Source organism: Suricata suricatta, chromosome 4 (assembly GCF_006229205.1).
Source record: "Suricata suricatta isolate VVHF042 chromosome 4, meerkat_22Aug2017_6uvM2_HiC, whole genome shotgun sequence".
Taxonomy (NCBI): domain Eukaryota; kingdom Metazoa; phylum Chordata; class Mammalia; order Carnivora; family Herpestidae; genus Suricata; species Suricata suricatta.
In genome coordinates this window covers 113727825-113745076 of record NC_043703.1, presented here as the reverse complement: position 1 = coordinate 113745076, position 17252 = coordinate 113727825, and the positions used below count along the sequence as shown (strand labels likewise).

The 17252-nt window shown below is 43.9% G+C and overlaps 1 protein-coding gene across 1 annotated transcript; it reads right to left on the bottom strand.

Moving 5' to 3' along the window:
* Positions 1-15637: 15637 nt before the first annotated feature.
* PCBP1 (poly(rC) binding protein 1) lies at positions 15638-17229 on the bottom strand. Its single transcript, XM_029936254.1, has one exon. It carries the CDS (start codon positions 17088-17090, stop codon positions 16020-16022), a length of 1071 nt encoding a protein of 356 aa, XP_029792114.1. The 5' UTR covers positions 17091-17229; the 3' UTR covers positions 15638-16019.
* Between the last annotated feature and the right edge of the window lie 23 nt (positions 17230-17252).

Below are 17252 nucleotides of genomic sequence, written 5' to 3'. Positions count from 1 at the left end.
AAGGCCATAGGTTTTAGCCTAATACTGTAAACCCCAAGCTCTGTGTGAACATCCCTATGCCTTAGCAAGTTGTATTGGCCTCATCTTTGCTTCGGATTGCCTGCTGATACCTGGACATTTGTGACCATAAAAGGAAAGTGACATTTTGTCTGAATTTTTACACAATAAAAGGCACTCTGCCCAGGGGCAGGGCGGGAAGTTCACAGGAGCTGCTGTACCTGCGACTCTAACCAGTCAGGCCCCTCCCCGCTGGGGGTGGCAGCCCCGTGGCCCTCACAGTTAAGCAGCATGAGTCATCATGGTCACTGGTTAAACCTTCGCTACAGTCTCAGAGTTGCTTTTGTTTTTCAGTTGAAAAGACAGCCCAAAACAGGCACACGCACGCGCACAGGCACACGCACGCGCAGTGAACCCAGCCGAGGGCGTGGTTGCTAAGCGGAAAAGCGTATTGTTTGCCATAATTACCGCCGCATCCTTGAACCTGGCTATTTCGGGGGTAGCTAGGTCTCCCTGTTAGGGAAGCTGTCTGCTGTTGAGCTTAAGGCAGGAGGTTGGAGAATAATTCAGATCTTAACCAAAGAGCAGAACATGGCAGGAATTCATCCTTTTCTGATTGGGAGGATGTCCACAGCCCCCGAAAGGAACCCAGACAGTAGAGCCTTTCCTGGTCCTTCCACCCAGGGGTGGAGATTCAGCCTCCTTACGCACAAATTGACTTTTTTGACCTCAGCAATTCTCAATCATGGTTGCACATTAGAATCACTGGGGCAGCTTTTTATGTTCCTGATGGCCAGGACGAAAATCAGACGGATTAAATATTAGGCTCTCTTAAGGCCTTTACTCTGACAAGGTATATTTATAATTTCCAGATTCAGCCAAAACCCTAAACTCTGCCCAACAGCCCTTCAGGACTCCCCAGTCAGAAGAGCCCTAGGGCAGTGATTCCACACTTCCCCTGCTCTCAGGGCTACCCTCTCCTAACTGCAAGTCTGGCGGAGAAAAGTCAGAGGTTGGAAATTTTCTAGAGACACTAGCCCTCACCCATCTTACATCCTTCCCTCCTACTTCAGAGAATCAGAGATGGAGACTAATAGGGCCCCTACAGAGAAGCCCATCCCTTCCACACCCTTTGTTCTTTGCTTGGTTAGATTTTCCTCCTCTTTCTCCAATCCTTCAGTCTCTCTCACTGTCTTTTCCTTTTCTGCTTATAAATAACTTCGTGTCACTACTGCTTGCAAAATCCAAATCCTTTCCTCAGTTCTGTCTCCCTGTCAGTTTAGTACCTCATCTCTTGGCTTCTCTTCCCTGCTATGCTTCTGGGAGGAGTCCTTATAGTAGCCTGTACTTTGTCACCTCTCCTCCATCCACTGCAGGTGACTTTAGCTCCATCATAACACTGACACACCTGACACTCACTAAGGTCACTGGGGACCTAGATAATAAATCCTTGTCCTGTTTCCCGCCGCCCCCCCCCCACACTTTATTTTTCGACTGTGTTTATCATTTCTTCTCCCTTGAAACTCATCTTTGGTTCTCTGTGACTCTTCTCTTTACTAATTAACATTTATCTCTTGGATGGTTTCCTCTTCCTCTGCTCAGCCTTGAGCTTTGTGTCTCCCAATTCTATCCTTGGCCTTCTCTCCATACGAATTTCTTTATCCCAAGGCTTCAACTACCGCCTGATGTTAACTCTCAAATCTTTGTCTCTAGCTCAGATTTCTTGTATGTCCAGCTGTGTGCTGGATATCTTCACACTAATACCCCTCTGAGCAAGTCCAAAATGGAACCTTTATATTCTTCCCATCAAATTTGCTCTTCCTATAGTAATCACACTAAAGCACTAAAGTATTACCATAAAAGATAGGAACATCAAAAGGTGCCTGCTGCCATCACTATTATTTAGCATTGTTCTGAAAGAATGATAGAAATCTGAATAGAAGAATCTATTCAGTTCAACAAGTCTCATGAGAAAAATAAATTAGAGCAATACCTGTTGAAAGGAGGCAATTATCAATATTTGCAGATATAGAAAATTCCAGAGAATCATTTTTTTTAAAATTTTATATTTTTTAAAATGTTTTTATTTATTTTTGAGAGAGAGAGAGAGAGAGACAGCATGATCAGGGGAGGGTCAGAGAGAGAGGGAGACACAGACTCTGAAAACAGGCTCCAGGTTCTGAGCTAGCGGTCAGCACAGAGCCCGATGCAGGGCTTGAACCCATGAACCAAAAGGTCATGACCTGAGCCAAAGTCAGACACTTAACCGACTGAGCCACCCACGCACCGTAAATCACTTCTTTTTTAAATGTTGATTTATTTTTGAGAGAGAGAGAGAGAGAGAGCACAACCAGGATAGGGGCAAAGAGAGAGCAAACAGAGAATCTGAGCAGGGGAGGGACAGAGAGGGAGGGAGACAGCCCAATTTGGGACTTGAACTCACAAACCATGAGATCATGACTTGAGCCAAAATCTGTGATGCTCAACCAACTGAGCCACCCAGGCACCCCTGGAGAATTGCTTTTAAAACAGAGTTGATTAAAGATTTTGTCAAGGTTCCCTGTTACAAATTAATGGCATACTAAGAAGTGGCATTGCTTTATGGCATTATTTCTTCACTCATTTAAGAACTTTTATTGAGAACCTACAACATGGATGCAACATTTCATAAGCTCTAGGGCTACAGTTATGAACAAAAGATGTTGGTCTTTGCTTATGTACAGCTTATGTTCTAGTAATAAGAAGTTAGATTTTATAATTTTTTAAAAAGATCCCATTTAGAATAGCCATGACAAATATAAAATCCCTAGGGATAAACTCACTGGCAATGTGGATGACCTCTCAGGATAAAACCATTCTCAGACATAAAGGGAATCCTAAAAAATGGAAAGAAATGCTATCTATCTAGATTGGAAAACAATACAAATTTTAATTAATTTATTTTGGATGTTCCTTGATGCAATAAATTGAGTCAGAAGTGTATTTATTTATTTTAATATTTATTTATTTTTGAGAGAGAGAGAGAGAGAGAGACAGGGTGAGCAGGGGAGGGTCAGAGAGAGAGGGAGACACAGAATCTGAAGACAGGCTCCAGGCTCTGAGCTAGCTGTCAGCACAGAGCGCCACAAGGAGCTCGAACCCACGAACTGTGAGATCATGACCTGAGCCTAAGTTGGACGCTTAACCGACCGAGCCACCCAGGTGCCCCTAGTCAGAAGTTTAGATGAGAGAAAATAGTCAAGAAAATGTTGAAAGGGAAGTAAGGCTTATGCTCCCAGTTATTATTGCCATTTAGTACATAGATGCAATAACCAACCAAGGGTAGCGCTGGCACAGGAAACGACAGGCACATTGATAAAAGGAAAGTATAGAATAAAAAAGAATGTATTATCTAATGAGGCCTCTCACGTCAATGGAGAAAAAAGTTGAATAGTCTAGGCAATGACACAAAGCTTCATCTTGATGCCAAATCTCACAGGTTAGAGGTGGCTGCCTGAAGCTTGAGGAGGGCTGTGAGGCCTAGTCTAGGGTTCGCCAGGGATTCTGTGTTTGATTAGAAATGTCTTCCAGGGGCCCAGGAGGGGAAGACTACACTCAGACCACATATTTGTCATTCCTGGATTATTCAATAAATATCATTGGGACAACTAGCTAGCAGTCTGGGGAGAGGGGGAATCATTACCTTTTCCTATGGTGTATACCAAAATAAATTTCAGATGGATTAGATTTAGATGTAAAAAAATGAAAGTATGAAATATTAGAAGAAAGAGGACAATTTTTGAAAGTAATTATTGTAGTGAGGGAAAGACTTCCCAAGCATGACGCTAAAGCCAGAAACCATAAAGTTAAAGATTGATAGATTTAGCTCCTTAGTCATTAGAAATTTCTGCAAAGCAGAAGTTAAACTGAAACTGGCACATTAAGAAAAAAATACAGCATATCTGATGAAGGGTTAATATTTTACTACATAATGAAGCCTTATTTTTCAATAAGAAAAATATGAATACATCAATAGAAAAAGGTGAAAAAGATGTTGTTAATAGGTAATTCACCAAAGGAGAAGTGCAAATGGCTGAGAAACATATTTTATTTTACTCACTAGTAATCTAAGGAATGAAAAGTAACACAGTGCTATACCTTTTTTTTTTTTCACTTGCCAGACTGGCAAAGAAAAATCTCTAGTGTGGTCAAGAATGCAGCAAACAATATTGAGAAAATCCCAGCTAATGGGGCCTAGTCACTTTTTGCACAAAATCCACCTTGTAATGGTTTCTGATTAGTTTTTTCAGAGAGCAGTCAAGCTATTAAAAGTAGCATTTACTGGAGAGATCTGAGAAAAGTTGTGAAAGAAGATCTCTGTAGCTAAACTATAATTCTGTAAATTTGTGGTTAGCTAGAATATCCTGTCAGACTGTTAAGTTCTAGTTTCCTTTTCTTATTTTAAAATGTCTCTTCCTAAGAAATGGGTCATGAGTGCTTAGGCTATTGTCCCCTAATAAAGCTTTAACTTCTTGGAAACCCAAATCCCTTGCTAAATTTGGGTATAAATTGGCCCCACCTCAGGATACGATGAGACAGCCCCCTGCTGGGCAGCACAATGTTGGCATGTGGCCAGGGGGCCCACCCACATGGGTTGTCTCCTCTCCTGATTAGAATTAGACACTCATAAGTCTCTAACCATTAGAGCAGGTGAGACCCACCTCCCCTGAAACAAACAAAAAAACCCCACCATTGTCATCTTGTTCTGGGTTAGCAGTTTTCTCCCAAGGACATTTGGTTGGGAAGTGTCCTGGGATTGTGACATCAATGATCTTCATTCTGGCCCAAATGTGATTTCACTCTCATTGTGTAATACCCCAATAATCAATAGAACAAAAATAGGAAGACTGTGTTAATACTATAAAAATGCTAATCGAGGGTCATCTGGGTGGCTCAGTTGGTTGAGCGTCCAACTTCAGGTGAGATCATGATCCCCAGATTTGTGAGTTCAAGGCCCATGTCATGGGGCTCTGTGCTGACAGCTCAGAGCCTGGAGCCTGCTTTGGATTCTGGGTCTCCCTCTCTCTCTCTCTGCCTCTCCCCGTCTCGTGCTCTGTCTCTCTGTCTCTCTCTTAAAAATAAATAAACAAAAAATGTTAACTGGGTTCCTCCTGATATCTTCCTAGGCCAAGCAAGCACATTCACGCACTGCTGGTAGGAAATTAAATTAGAGGACCCATGTTCGGTGTAGAGATTACAAAAAAAATAAATTAGCTTTAAAAAATTCTGTTAAAAAAAAAAGAAAGAAAGTTAAGAGACAATCCACAGAATGGGAAAAAGAATATTTGCAATCATCTATCAAATAAGAATCCAGTATACAGGGGCACCTGGATACCTCAGTCAGTTAAGCGGCTGATTTCAGCTCAGGTTGTGATCTCATGGTTCATGGGTTTGAGCACAGAGCCTGCTTCAGATCCTCCATCTACGTTTCCTCTGCCCTTCCCCTGCTTGTGTGCTTTCTCCTCTCTCGAAAATAAACATTAAAAAAAGGAATCTAATATATAAAATACATAAAGTACTCTTTTTTTATGTTTATTTGTTTTTGAGAGAGAGAGAGAGAGAGAGAGAGAGCGAGCAAACAGGGACCCGATAGATCATTACCTGAGCAAAAGTTGGACACTTAACCCCGTCTGAGCCACCCAGGTGCCCCCATAAAGTACCCTTACAATTCAAAGAAGACAAATAATCCAATTTTTAAAGTGGACAGATTATTTTATTTTATTAAAAAAGTTTTTTTAATGTTTATTTATTTATAAAAGACAGAGACATAGCATGAGAGGGGGAGGGGCAAACAGAGAAGGAGACACAGAATTTGAACCAGGCTCCAGGCTCCAAGCTGTCTGCACAGAGGCTGATGTGGGGCTCAAACCCATGAACCATGAGATCATGATCTGAGCCAAAGCCAGACACTTAACCAACTGAGCCACGCAGGCGACCCCAGAATATTTTAATAGATGGATCTCCAGGGGCGCCTGGGTTGCTCCATCAGTTGAGCATCTGACTTCAGCTCAGGTCATGATCTTACGGCTTGTGGGTTTGAGCCCCATATCAGGCTCTGAGCTGTCCGCACCTGCTTTGGATTCTGTGTCATCCTCTCTCTCTGCTTCTCCCCTGCTCACTCTTTGTCTCTCTTTCTCTTAAAAAAAAAAAATAGATGTATCTCCAAAGAAGATATCTAAATGATTGATAAGCACAAGATGCTCAATGAATGAAATGCAAATCATAAGGGAAATGCAAATCAAAACCAGAATGAGGTCCTACTTCACATGCCCACTTGTATAACTACCAAAAAATAAATAAGTAAAAGCATTATCAAGAACGTAGAATAATTGGAAGTTTCATACTCAGCTCTTGGGAATAAAAAATGGTGTACCCATTATAGAAAACAGTCTGGCCGTTCCTCAAAAGTTAAACATAAAGTTACCATTTGACCCAGCTACTCTGCTTCTAGGTATATACCCAAGAAAAATGAAAATATATGTCCACACACAGATTTGTACGTAAATGTTCATAATAGCATTATTCATAATAACCAAAAAGTGGAAACAATCTAAATGTGTATCAGCTGATGAATGGATAAACAAAATGTGTGGTATAGTTATACAATGGACTATATTCAGCCAAAAAAAGGAACGAAGTACTCATATATGTTACAACATGGAGGAACCTTGAAAACATGCTAAAGTGAAAGAAGCTAGGCACAAAAGGTCACATGTTGTATAGTTCTGTTTATATGATATCTAGACAACTAAATCCATACAGTCAGGAAGTAGATTATTGGTTGCCAGGGATGGGGTTGGATGGAGTGGATGAGGAATGAGGAGTGACCGGTAATGGGTATGGGTTTCTTTTTGAGGTGATAATAATGTCTGGCATGAGACTGTGGTGATGATTGCACAACTTGTGAATACACTAAAACCACTAATTCACACTTTAAAATGGTGGATTTTATGGTATCTAAATGATATCTCAATTTAATTAAAAGAAAAATACCAGACAAATCACTGTGTAAAGTATGATCCCACTTAAAAAAAAGAGTAGCAGAGGCTAGAGGATTAGACGCCAGAAGATTGGAGGGCCGTGCTATGGAGGCCCCAGCAATGGAGGCCCATGCAATGGAAGTCAGAGGGATAGAGGCCGGAAATATGGATACAAGGGGCCCAGTCCCTGGTCCTAGAGGTCCTATACCTACTGGAATCCAAGGTTCCAGTCCAATTAACATGGGGGCAGTTGGCCCCCAGGGATCCATCCAGACAAGTCCCTGTTATGCAGGGAGCAGGCATGCAAGGAGCAAGCATTCAGGGAGGAGGTCAGCCTGGGGGCTTTAGTCCTGGCCAGAACCCGGGTCACCCCACAGGACCACGAGAAGGCTGCTTTGATCAAGCAGGTTCTTCAACTGACTGCAGACCAGATCGCCATGCTGCCTCCTGAGCAGAGGCAGAGTATTCTGATCTTAAAGAAACAAATACAGAAATCCACTGGAGCACCTTGAAACGTTTTCAAAAAATACCTGGCAGCAAATTTGGAAGTTAATTCTGTAAGTTTGTTGAAGTGTTGCAAAAAGATGACTTCAGCATCCTAACCCTTGAATGACTTAAATTGGTGCCAGGTGGAGGATTCCCATCACCTTCTATCAGAACAAAATCAGTTCATTCTGTTGTCTTAGTTTGTATATTTTCTGTGACTTGAAATAAACTTTGAACACACACACAAAATAAATAAATAAAAATAAAAAACAGTAGCATATATATGCTACTTTATTTTTTTAATTTAAAAAATTTTTTTTTATTTATTTTGAGAGACAGAGAGAGACAGCGTGAGCAGGGGAGGATCAGAGAGAGAGGGAGATACAGAATCCAAAGCAGGGTCCAGGCTCTGTGCTAGATGTCGCACAGAGCCCGATGCAGGGCTCCAACCCAGGAACTGTGAGATCATGACCTGAGCTGAAGCCAGATGCTTAACTGACTAAGCCACCCAGGTGCCCCTATATGCTACTTTAAAAAGTAGTATAGAGCCTGAGTAGCTCAGTTGTTTAAACATCTGATTCTTGATTTTGCCTCAGATCATGATCTCAGTGTCATGAGATCAAGCCCCAAGTCTGGCTCTGTGCTGACAGTGCCGAACCTTCTTAGGATTCTCTTTTTCTCTCTCTGTGTTCCTTCCCTGCATTCGTGCTCTTTCTAAAAAAATAAAATAAAATAAAATAAAATAAATAAATAAAAGACTAGTATATAAAACTAATAGAGGATATTAACATCATAGATTTTCATATGTATTACATACATGGATAACAGTATAGATTTTCCTATGTATTACATACTCATGTACACTCTATGAAAATGTTTTGCCATCTTAATTGGAAAATTGGGCAATAAAGTTATCAAAGATGAATTAATGTGCAGACTATCTGTCCATTTAGACCCTCCCAGGGGCAGTTTTTCTGGCCTGGTGGGACAGTCCAGAATAGTGATTAAGAAAGCAGCTTGGGAGCTACAGTGCCTGTGTTTTAATACTGGCTGTGCCACTGACTAGCTCTGTAATGTTGGACAGATCACCTAATTGATGTGTGACTATTTCCTCACTGGTTAAATGGCATCAAAATATCTACTGTACAAGGGCCTTGTGGATTCAGAGTTAATTCATTTAAAGTGCTTAGAGCAGCACTTTGCATATAGTAAGCTTTTCATACATGTTAGCCTGTCCTGGAGAGGTTGCTTGGTGTGGCTCGGATACCAGTATGGGGAATGACTACATTTAGCCTCACTAAAGTCAGGAGTCAGTGAGAGAAGCTTCTTTTAAGGGCATACTGAACAAGCCCTGAAAATGCTTTTAAATGTTTAATTATTTAATTAATTAATTATTTAGAAGGGGATTTTATTTTTTCTATTTTTAAATTATTTTTATTATATTTAAAAATCTTTATTTGGGGCGCCTGGGTGGCTCAGTCGGCTAAGACTCCGACTTCAGCTCAGGTCAGATCTCACGTTCGTGGGTTCGAGCCCCGCGTCAGGCTCGGTGCTGACAGCTAGCTCAGAGCCTGGAGCCTGCTTCCGGTTCTGTGTCTCCTTCTCTCTCTTCCCCTCCCCCTCTCATGCTCTGTCTCTCTCTGTATCAAAAATAAATAAAACATTAAAAAATTAAAAAAATAAATAAAAATCTTTATTTATTTTGAAAGAGAAAGAGAATACATGCATGTGCGAGTGCAAGCAAGGGAAGCGAAGAGGGGGGAGAACGGGGGGTGCGGGGAGAGAGAGAAAGAATCCCAAGCAAGCTCTGTGCAGAGCCAGATGCGGGGCTCGATCCCACAACCCCAAGATCATGACCTGAGCCAAAATCAAGAGTCAGATGCTCAACTGACTGAGCCACCATGTGCCTCTGATATTTATTTTATCTTTTAGTTTAAATAAATGTGTGTTTCTGACACACAGTAGAAAATGCTTTTTTTAAGTTTATTTTTTAGTCATCTCTACAGCCAACATGAGGTTCAAACTTACAACCTGAGATCAAGAGTCACATGCTCTTCCAAATGAGCCAGTGTCCCTAGAAAATTTTTTTAAATTTTTTTAATGTTTTTTTTTAATTTTTTTAAATGTTTTATTTATTTTTGATACAGAGAGAGACAGAGCATGAGAGGGGGAGGAGCAGAGAGAGAAGGAGACACAGAACCAGATGCAGGCTCCAGGCTCTGAGCTAGCTGTCAGCACAGAGCCCGACGCGGGGCTCGAACCCACGAATGTGAGATCTGACCTGAGCCGAAGTCGGAGGCTTACCCGACTGAGCCACCCAGGCGCCCCTAATGTTTTATTTTTGAGAGAGAAAGAGAGACAGCATGAGCAGGGGAGGGTCAGAGAGAGGGAGACACGGAATCTGAAGACAGCCCCCAGGCTCTGAGCTAGCTGTCAGCACAGAGCCCAATGCAGGGCTGGAACCCGTGAACCGTGAGATCATGACCTGAGCCGAAGTTGGATGCTTAACCGACTGAGGCACACAGGTGCCCCTAGAAAATGCTTTTTGAAGTAGAGGTGAACTAACAAATGAAGGCACAGGTTTTCACCCACATAGAGGTAAGGTTTAAGAAAGTATGTCTGTTCACTATGTTTGAACTGCTCAGGGGATAAATAATTTTATGTCTTCACCACCCAGGAATCACTAACGGGGTAGTTAGTGTGTTTGGTGTCACTAAAGTACCGTTGCCTGCCTTAGCTCCTCACCAAGGTGTACTTAGCCTGGGGGCAGGTGTCTCGAGTGCTAATCTGCTGCTGGGAGAAAGGGAACAGCTATAGTCACAGTCTCCTTACTTTAGTGAACTTGGGTCCAGGAGGCAGTCAGCAGCCAGGGCCCCCTCACAGTGCCCTTATTCTTAGGGCTTGAGAGCAGGGAAAAAGAGAAGGGAGCTTGGGTCTGCCTAGGGGACTAACCCTACCTATATGTAGCCTTCTCTTGTGTGTGCCCTTTGCCTTCCCCTCTACTGTCTTTTCCTCTTCCCAGTATGTCTAAAGGTAACAGCACTTTCTGGGATATTCAGAGCACACCGTCCTGGTAGTTCCTTCCTTCCTGCATCCTCTTTAATCAATCTCCCACAAATGGTGACCCAAAATGCCAAGCTGGGGCTTGTTGCAGGCAGTTTTTTTGTTGTTAACTTCGGTTTTTCTCTCTTGGAGTGTTTACAGAAGGTCTGTGTGTAAGAAGTCAGCCCTGTGGCAGGAGGCAAAAGCAGGGATGGGTGCCCACAAAGGCAGTATTATTTTCCAAGGCAGCGAGAGCACTGTGGATATCATCTTATTCATTCTTCCCAGATGGAAGACTAAGACCCAGAAAGACCCATAAAACTTGTCCAATATCATCCAGGGAGTTGATGCCGAAGCCAGGACTAGAACTCAGCTCTCCCAATCTTTAGCAGTGTAATTTTCCTTTTAGAATGTTGATGCTCAAGAGCAGGAGCTCCAGTTAGGTGTCCCACCACCCCAGGCAGGTAAGAAAGAGGACAGCCGAGGTTAGAATTATGAAGAAACCATTATTTCCCAGGTGCAGGGATGCCCAAACAGAGTGACTTTGGAGAATGACCAGTCATTCTCTACAGGAAGCTGAAGGCACAGACAGGAGACTGGTAGGCCTCACACTGGTAAGGCTGGTGGGAACAGGTCCTGAAGGGTCTATTAGCTATGCTGAGGAGTTAGGATTTTTTTTTGTAGACCATGGGTGGAGGAGGGACTTGATGGCTTTAAGTAGGGAGTGATGTGGTCAGACTGGAATTTTAGGAAGGCCCCTCAGGTGGCCAGGCCAGGCAAGGTGGCCAGAGGACTTGGCAATGGACGGCTTCTCTGGTGGTGACTGCCTATTTATATGTCTGGCTAGGGGCTGTCTCATTGGCAGGAGGTGACAGGCCCAGCGATGCTGGACAGTATGTGGTTCACTACTAAGGGTAGCCAGGAATAGCAGGGGCAAGGTGTGTTCAACTCACAAACCTCAAGCCCTTAGCAAACACTGTTCCTGTCCAGGTGACAAAGAATAAGTAGCTGCTCTCCAGGTGAACCCAAGAACGGTGATTCATCGCCTAAACTGCTGGCTGGGGTCGGGTACCTGGTGGTGGTGCACATGTGTGTATGTTGAGTGGGACAAGGGAGGGGACTGGGGATTGGGAAACCCAGCGTTCTAAACACCGGACAACTCCTGTGGCTATGACACAACAGGTGCTTGTTGACCTGTTCAGTCCTTTTGACTGTGGTAGTGGTTGTGGCCTAACAGTTGGTGGTAGGAATAGGGCTGCAGCAAAAAACACAGCAACTGCAGAGGGGGCTTATTGATTTCCAGTCCTCAGTCCAGAAGGGGATGGGACATGCTCAAGCTGCCCCAAAGAGAAAAGAGTCCTGAACTCCAAGTCTGATAGGAAAGGGAAAAAGTGAATTAAATTCTAACAGTCAAACTGGCCTGGCACCTGATATTAATTGCTCCAAGACCCTCTTTAAAAGTTTTATTTATTTGAGTAATCTCTATACCCAATGTGGGGCTTGAACTCATGATCCCGAGATCAAGAGCTGTACACTCTGACCAAGTCAACCAAGTGGCCTTGTCCTTTCTTACCTAGCTTTTATTTTCAGCTTCCTATTGGTTCCTTATTATCTGCTTTTAGTGAAGCTCCTTTCAAAAACAACACCCCCTCCCCAAATGTTTTCCCCAATCCTCCCTGACTCAAGTTATTGTCCTAATTCTCTTTCTCTTTTGCACCCTCAAGCATTTGAGCGATCTACACTCCTGTCTCCACTTCCCTACCACCAGCCCCTCCTCTCCTGGTGTAATCTGCCTTCCTCCCATCACTTTTTTGAAATTCTGCTCCCCAAGGATACCCATGATGTTGGAAGTGTCTTCCTTAGTATCTCCTTGAAGTGGTCTCTACAAATGAAAAAAAATTTTTTAAAAAGCCACAAAAATTGATTAGAAATTAGATTTCAATTTGTTTACCTGAACTTTAAAAAAAATTTTTTAATGTTTATTTGTTATTGAGAGACAGAGACAGAGTATGAACATGGGAGGGGCAGAGAGAGGGGGAGACACAGAATCTGAAGCAGGCTCCAGGTTCTGAGCTGTCAGCACAGAGCCTGACACGAGGCTCAAACTCACAGACAGCGAGATCATGACCTGAGCAGAAGTTGGACGCTTAACCTACTGAACCACCCAGGTGCCCCTACCTAAACTGTTATTATTTAAAATTTTTGTTTTCTAACTACACAACATTTAGAATTATGCTTGTATTAAGTTTATAAATAAGCACGACTAATATGCATATAGTAATTTAGAAATAAACATGTGGGGGTGGCTGGGTGGCTCAGTCGGTTGACTCCATGACTCTGGCACAGGTCATGATCTTGCCATTTGTGAGTTCGAGCCCTGCGTTAGGCTCTGTGCTGACAGCTCAGAAACTGGAGCTTGCTTCAGATTCTGTGTATCCTTCTCTCTCTGCCCTTCCCCTGCTCACGCCCTCTCAAAAATAAACATTAAAAAAATTTTTAAAAAGTAAACATGTAGTAGTGTATATAATAAAGACTTTACTGAAGGAATACACTTAAAGAATATTTGGGGCTCACTACTTTTCAGGATGAAGCTCAAACCCTTTTTTATGGCATTCAAGGCTGTTTTAGTTTCAAATGATTTTGTGGCTTCCTCTATTCCTTTTCCGTCTCTTTATCACATACCATGCTCTAACTATAATTAGCTATTATACATCTTCCATTGGTACCAAAACATCAAGTTTTAGTTCAAAGCATTTTGCACAAAGTAAATGTTCAATTAAATCTATTAAATCTCTGTAGCATTATTATCTTTCATCAGCCTTGAAACTTTCCTCCTTGACTCCTCTCAAGGGCACTCTCTTGGTTTTTCTCCTGCTGCTTTGACTACTTCTTCACTGGCTACTTCTTCTATATTCATTCTACAAACACTGCAAATATGTTATGGTGACAGGCACTAGAAATACCATGGTGAACAGTAGACTTGTTCAATTACCCAAAGCACAATCTTCCACGTTATCCTGTCTCCATGTAGCTCGCTTTCAGTTTGTCTCCGATCCTCAAGGTTTCAATCTCCCTTGCATTGGCTCCTTTCTACCTGCATTCCTATTGATGCCACTTCCCAACCTACATTAGAGTCTACTTGAGGTTTTCTAACTGCTGTTCTGTCCATCTAAGTGGCCATTCATTCTGTGCCTTGCAGTTTAACTCATTTTACAAATTATTGCCAGATTTGCCTTTGAATGGATGCAAGGGGGAAACGGTTCAGGGAAATTTAAGGCCTAATTTTTATCTGGCATTTGAACTACTTCACCCAACAAATTTTAGAGACTCCTCAAAAACCATTTGGCCTGGGTTTGAGGGTTCAATTTAATTATCCACTCCCACCTTACTCTCTAAAAAAAACATGGTCTGTGCTCATTATCTCTAGAGGACAATGAACGCATTTCCGGGTCTTCACTAGGTCTTCCCTTTCCTGTCCTGGTCCCCCAGTCCAATAGTCTTCTCTTGGCTTGTCATTTAGTACACACTGGCTTGTTCTCTAACTTGTCAATGTCTGTTCTGTCCAGAGATACTCTGAACAGAAATGGACCTTTGGTTTTTTGCAATCTGAAGTATATTGAAGTTTACTATGGTGTAAGCATTGTTGGGCTTTCCATACATGCTCTCATTTATATTTATAAGCCAAAGAGATGTGTACTTTTAACACCTCTATTTTATACAGAGGTTAACTAATTTGCCCAAGGCCACAAGAGGCAGAACTCAAATTTGAACTCCAGTTTAACTCCAGAATGTGGGTTCCCTTCAGTGACTGCCTGACTCCACAGTGGGTATAAAGTGCATGGTAGGCCCCAATCTTACCTCCAGGGACTCTTGGAACCAGATCTGTACCTTAGAAAAAAGAGCAGATATCCTGTAGAGAATAAGCCTCGACAAATATTGTGTGGAATACTCCCCTCCCACAGGAATTTCTCTTTGCTGTTAGTGATCTCCCAGTGCCAGGGATTTGAACTAAGCACTTTGGCACCTAATCGTTCACTGTTTTATATTGCTGTTTCTAGTGTGTCTTGGCCTAATGGTAGAAAAAATTCTTAAGGCCCAGCCTGATGCTACTGGCTGGTATGGACAAAAGACTACTAGGCCTTCACAGCAAGATCTTCCTAATACACCGGTGAAGAGAATCAGTGGCACTCGAATCTAAGAACCACCTTTCGGGGTTTTGTTAAAAATGCAGTCTTTTGATTAGATTTGGGGAGTGGGGGGTAGGACCCAGCAATTTGCATTTTTACATCATTCTTTGCCTATAGTCGGTGGATCTGTCTACAATACTGCCTGTGAGGGTTGCCCCATTTAGGCAGGATTATTTCCTGGTATGATTTCTCTAACAGTGCATACAGCTGAAGAGTTAGAAGCTGGGGCTCTTTTGTTTCTGGATACGCCACTTGGCAGGTGTAATAACATCCTCTGACAGGCTGCTTGCCACAGGTGCATGCTCCACACGTGCACCCCGCTGGTACCACCCCCATTCTGTCCTGGTGCCCAAGACCCCTCAGTCCCTACCACCACCCCTGCTCTCTTCCAAATCTTCAAACCCAGGCTTGCCCCTTTCCCTCCCGCCCCAGCCCCTCCCTTCAGCCCCAGTCGGCCCCTTTCCCTCCCCCACCTCTTCTCTAGGTCCCCACCCCCACCCCACTCCTCCCACCTCAGAACATTTTTTTGTTCCTGGCTAAGAGTTTTCCCAGTGAGATTGGGGTGGGGGGTGGGGCTGGCAAGAGGGGAGGACACACTGCCATTCATTAGAGTTTACCGAATGGCCCTATCTTTTCATAGAAAACCCAGGTTTTCTACCAGAGAAATGGGCAGAGGCCTCTCTCTGGAACTTGGCTGGAGGGATGTCACTCTCCGGGAGAGTCCCTCTGTCTCTGCAAATATCCCAAAGCAGGCCCAGCCTGCCATGTTCCTTTGTTGGGACAGAAAGGGAATGGAATCTTACCAATAGGTGAAAAGGGCTAGAGAGATCACCAAGGATGGGCCCACCCTTCTTCCTACAAAGGCCTAACGCTAAAAGGGAAGAGAAAAAAAGCACCAACAAAGAGTTCAAGATAGTAGTTCCCAGCTTTTTCAAATATGAAGCATTTTTTAACCAATCCATTTTTTAATTCTTAAATTCTTGACATTACAGAACTAAACTGAAATTTATTAACATTCCACTCTTACATTTCTTATCGACAAACAGAAATAAAATTCATGAGCCAAAAACCCAAAACTAAAAACAGGGAAAAGCTTATAAAACTAAATATGGATCCCAGCATTAACAGCTGAACAGAGAATGTGATTTTTAAATTCTTAGCGGATGATAAAGTTGTGTAGAAACTGAACACTTACAAATTATTTAAAACCTGGAATCACTGACCAGAAATTACACAGTTGGATCATGGGAAAACAGCAGAAAGGGGTTATAAGTGAACCTACACTGTTCTAGCTGCACCCCATGCCCTTCTCAGAGGAAAGCCTGGCATTGATTAGATATTGGGCCAGACTAATACTGGCAGCAGAACCAGTGATAGTAACCTGCCTACCAGAAGAGCCTTCCACTGGATTGGCAATTTTAATCTGGGCCCCGGACATCTGGCGAATCTCATTAATGTTGGCGCCTTGGCGCCCGATTATGCAGCCAATTAAGTTATTTGGAATGGTGAGTTCATGGGTCGTTTGAGTAGATGCATCCAAACTTGCCCAATAGCCTTTCACCTCTGGAGAGCTGGAGTCAATTCCGGCGAATCCGGTCCCGCCGTGCATCATGGCAAAGTGAGACTGTTGTCTTGCCACCTGGTTCAGCTTGGCCAGATCGAGCGGAGAAATGGTGTGTTGTCCTTGAATCGAGTAGGCATCTAGAGGTGGTCCCTCCAGGTCATGGGTGGCATGTGGGTAGCCCGCAGCGTCGCTGCACCGATCTTGGCCGCCCGCACAGATAACTGGAGAGCTGGCCGGCATGGGCTGGTACGGAATGGTCATGACTCTCCCTTGCGGAGACTGGGAGAGCGTCTCCAGCATGACCAGGCAGATCTGCTTGACACACTCGGTGACAGACTGCGGCACGCCAGCAATGGTGATGGCCCGCTCGGTGGAGTTGGGCAGCATATCCCCCGCCACCTGGACCTGGGCCCCCGTGCTCTCGCGGATCTCTTTGATCTTACACCCGCCTTTCCCAATCAGGGAGCCGCACTGGGTGGCCGGCACGACCAGCCTCAGGGTGACCGGGGGCCTGCTGGCCGCCGTGCTGTTGGTCATGGAGCTGTTAATATCTTCTTCCAGCTTGTCGATGATCATAGCGAAGGCCTTAAAGATGGCATTGGTAGGGCCGGTCAGAGTGATGATTCTCTCCGGACAATTCCCCTCCGAGATGTTGATCCGCGCGCCACTCTCCTCGCGGATCCTCTTAACCGACTCCCCTTTCTTCCCAATGATGCTTCCTACTTCTTTTCCGTGCATAAGCAGCCGAATGGTGAGAGTCACATTTAGTCCACTTTCAGTCACACCGGCATCCATGGCGAGCGGCGAGCGGCGTTCGGGGGAGTTGGGCTCGTTACGTGGTCAAGTCTTTGGTGGCTGGCGGGGGGAGGGGAGGTGTAGGCCCAAAACTGCCGGCGCGAGGCGAGCGAGGGCCGCGGGAGCGAGCGGGCGCGGGCGGGAGGCCGCGGCGTCGTCGCA

Bases quoted from the DNA above. Each gene is read 5' to 3' on its own strand.
- PCBP1 (XM_029936254.1), bottom strand. From the start codon at position 17,090: ATGGATGCCGGTGTGACTGAAAGTGGACTAAATGTGACTCTCACCATT.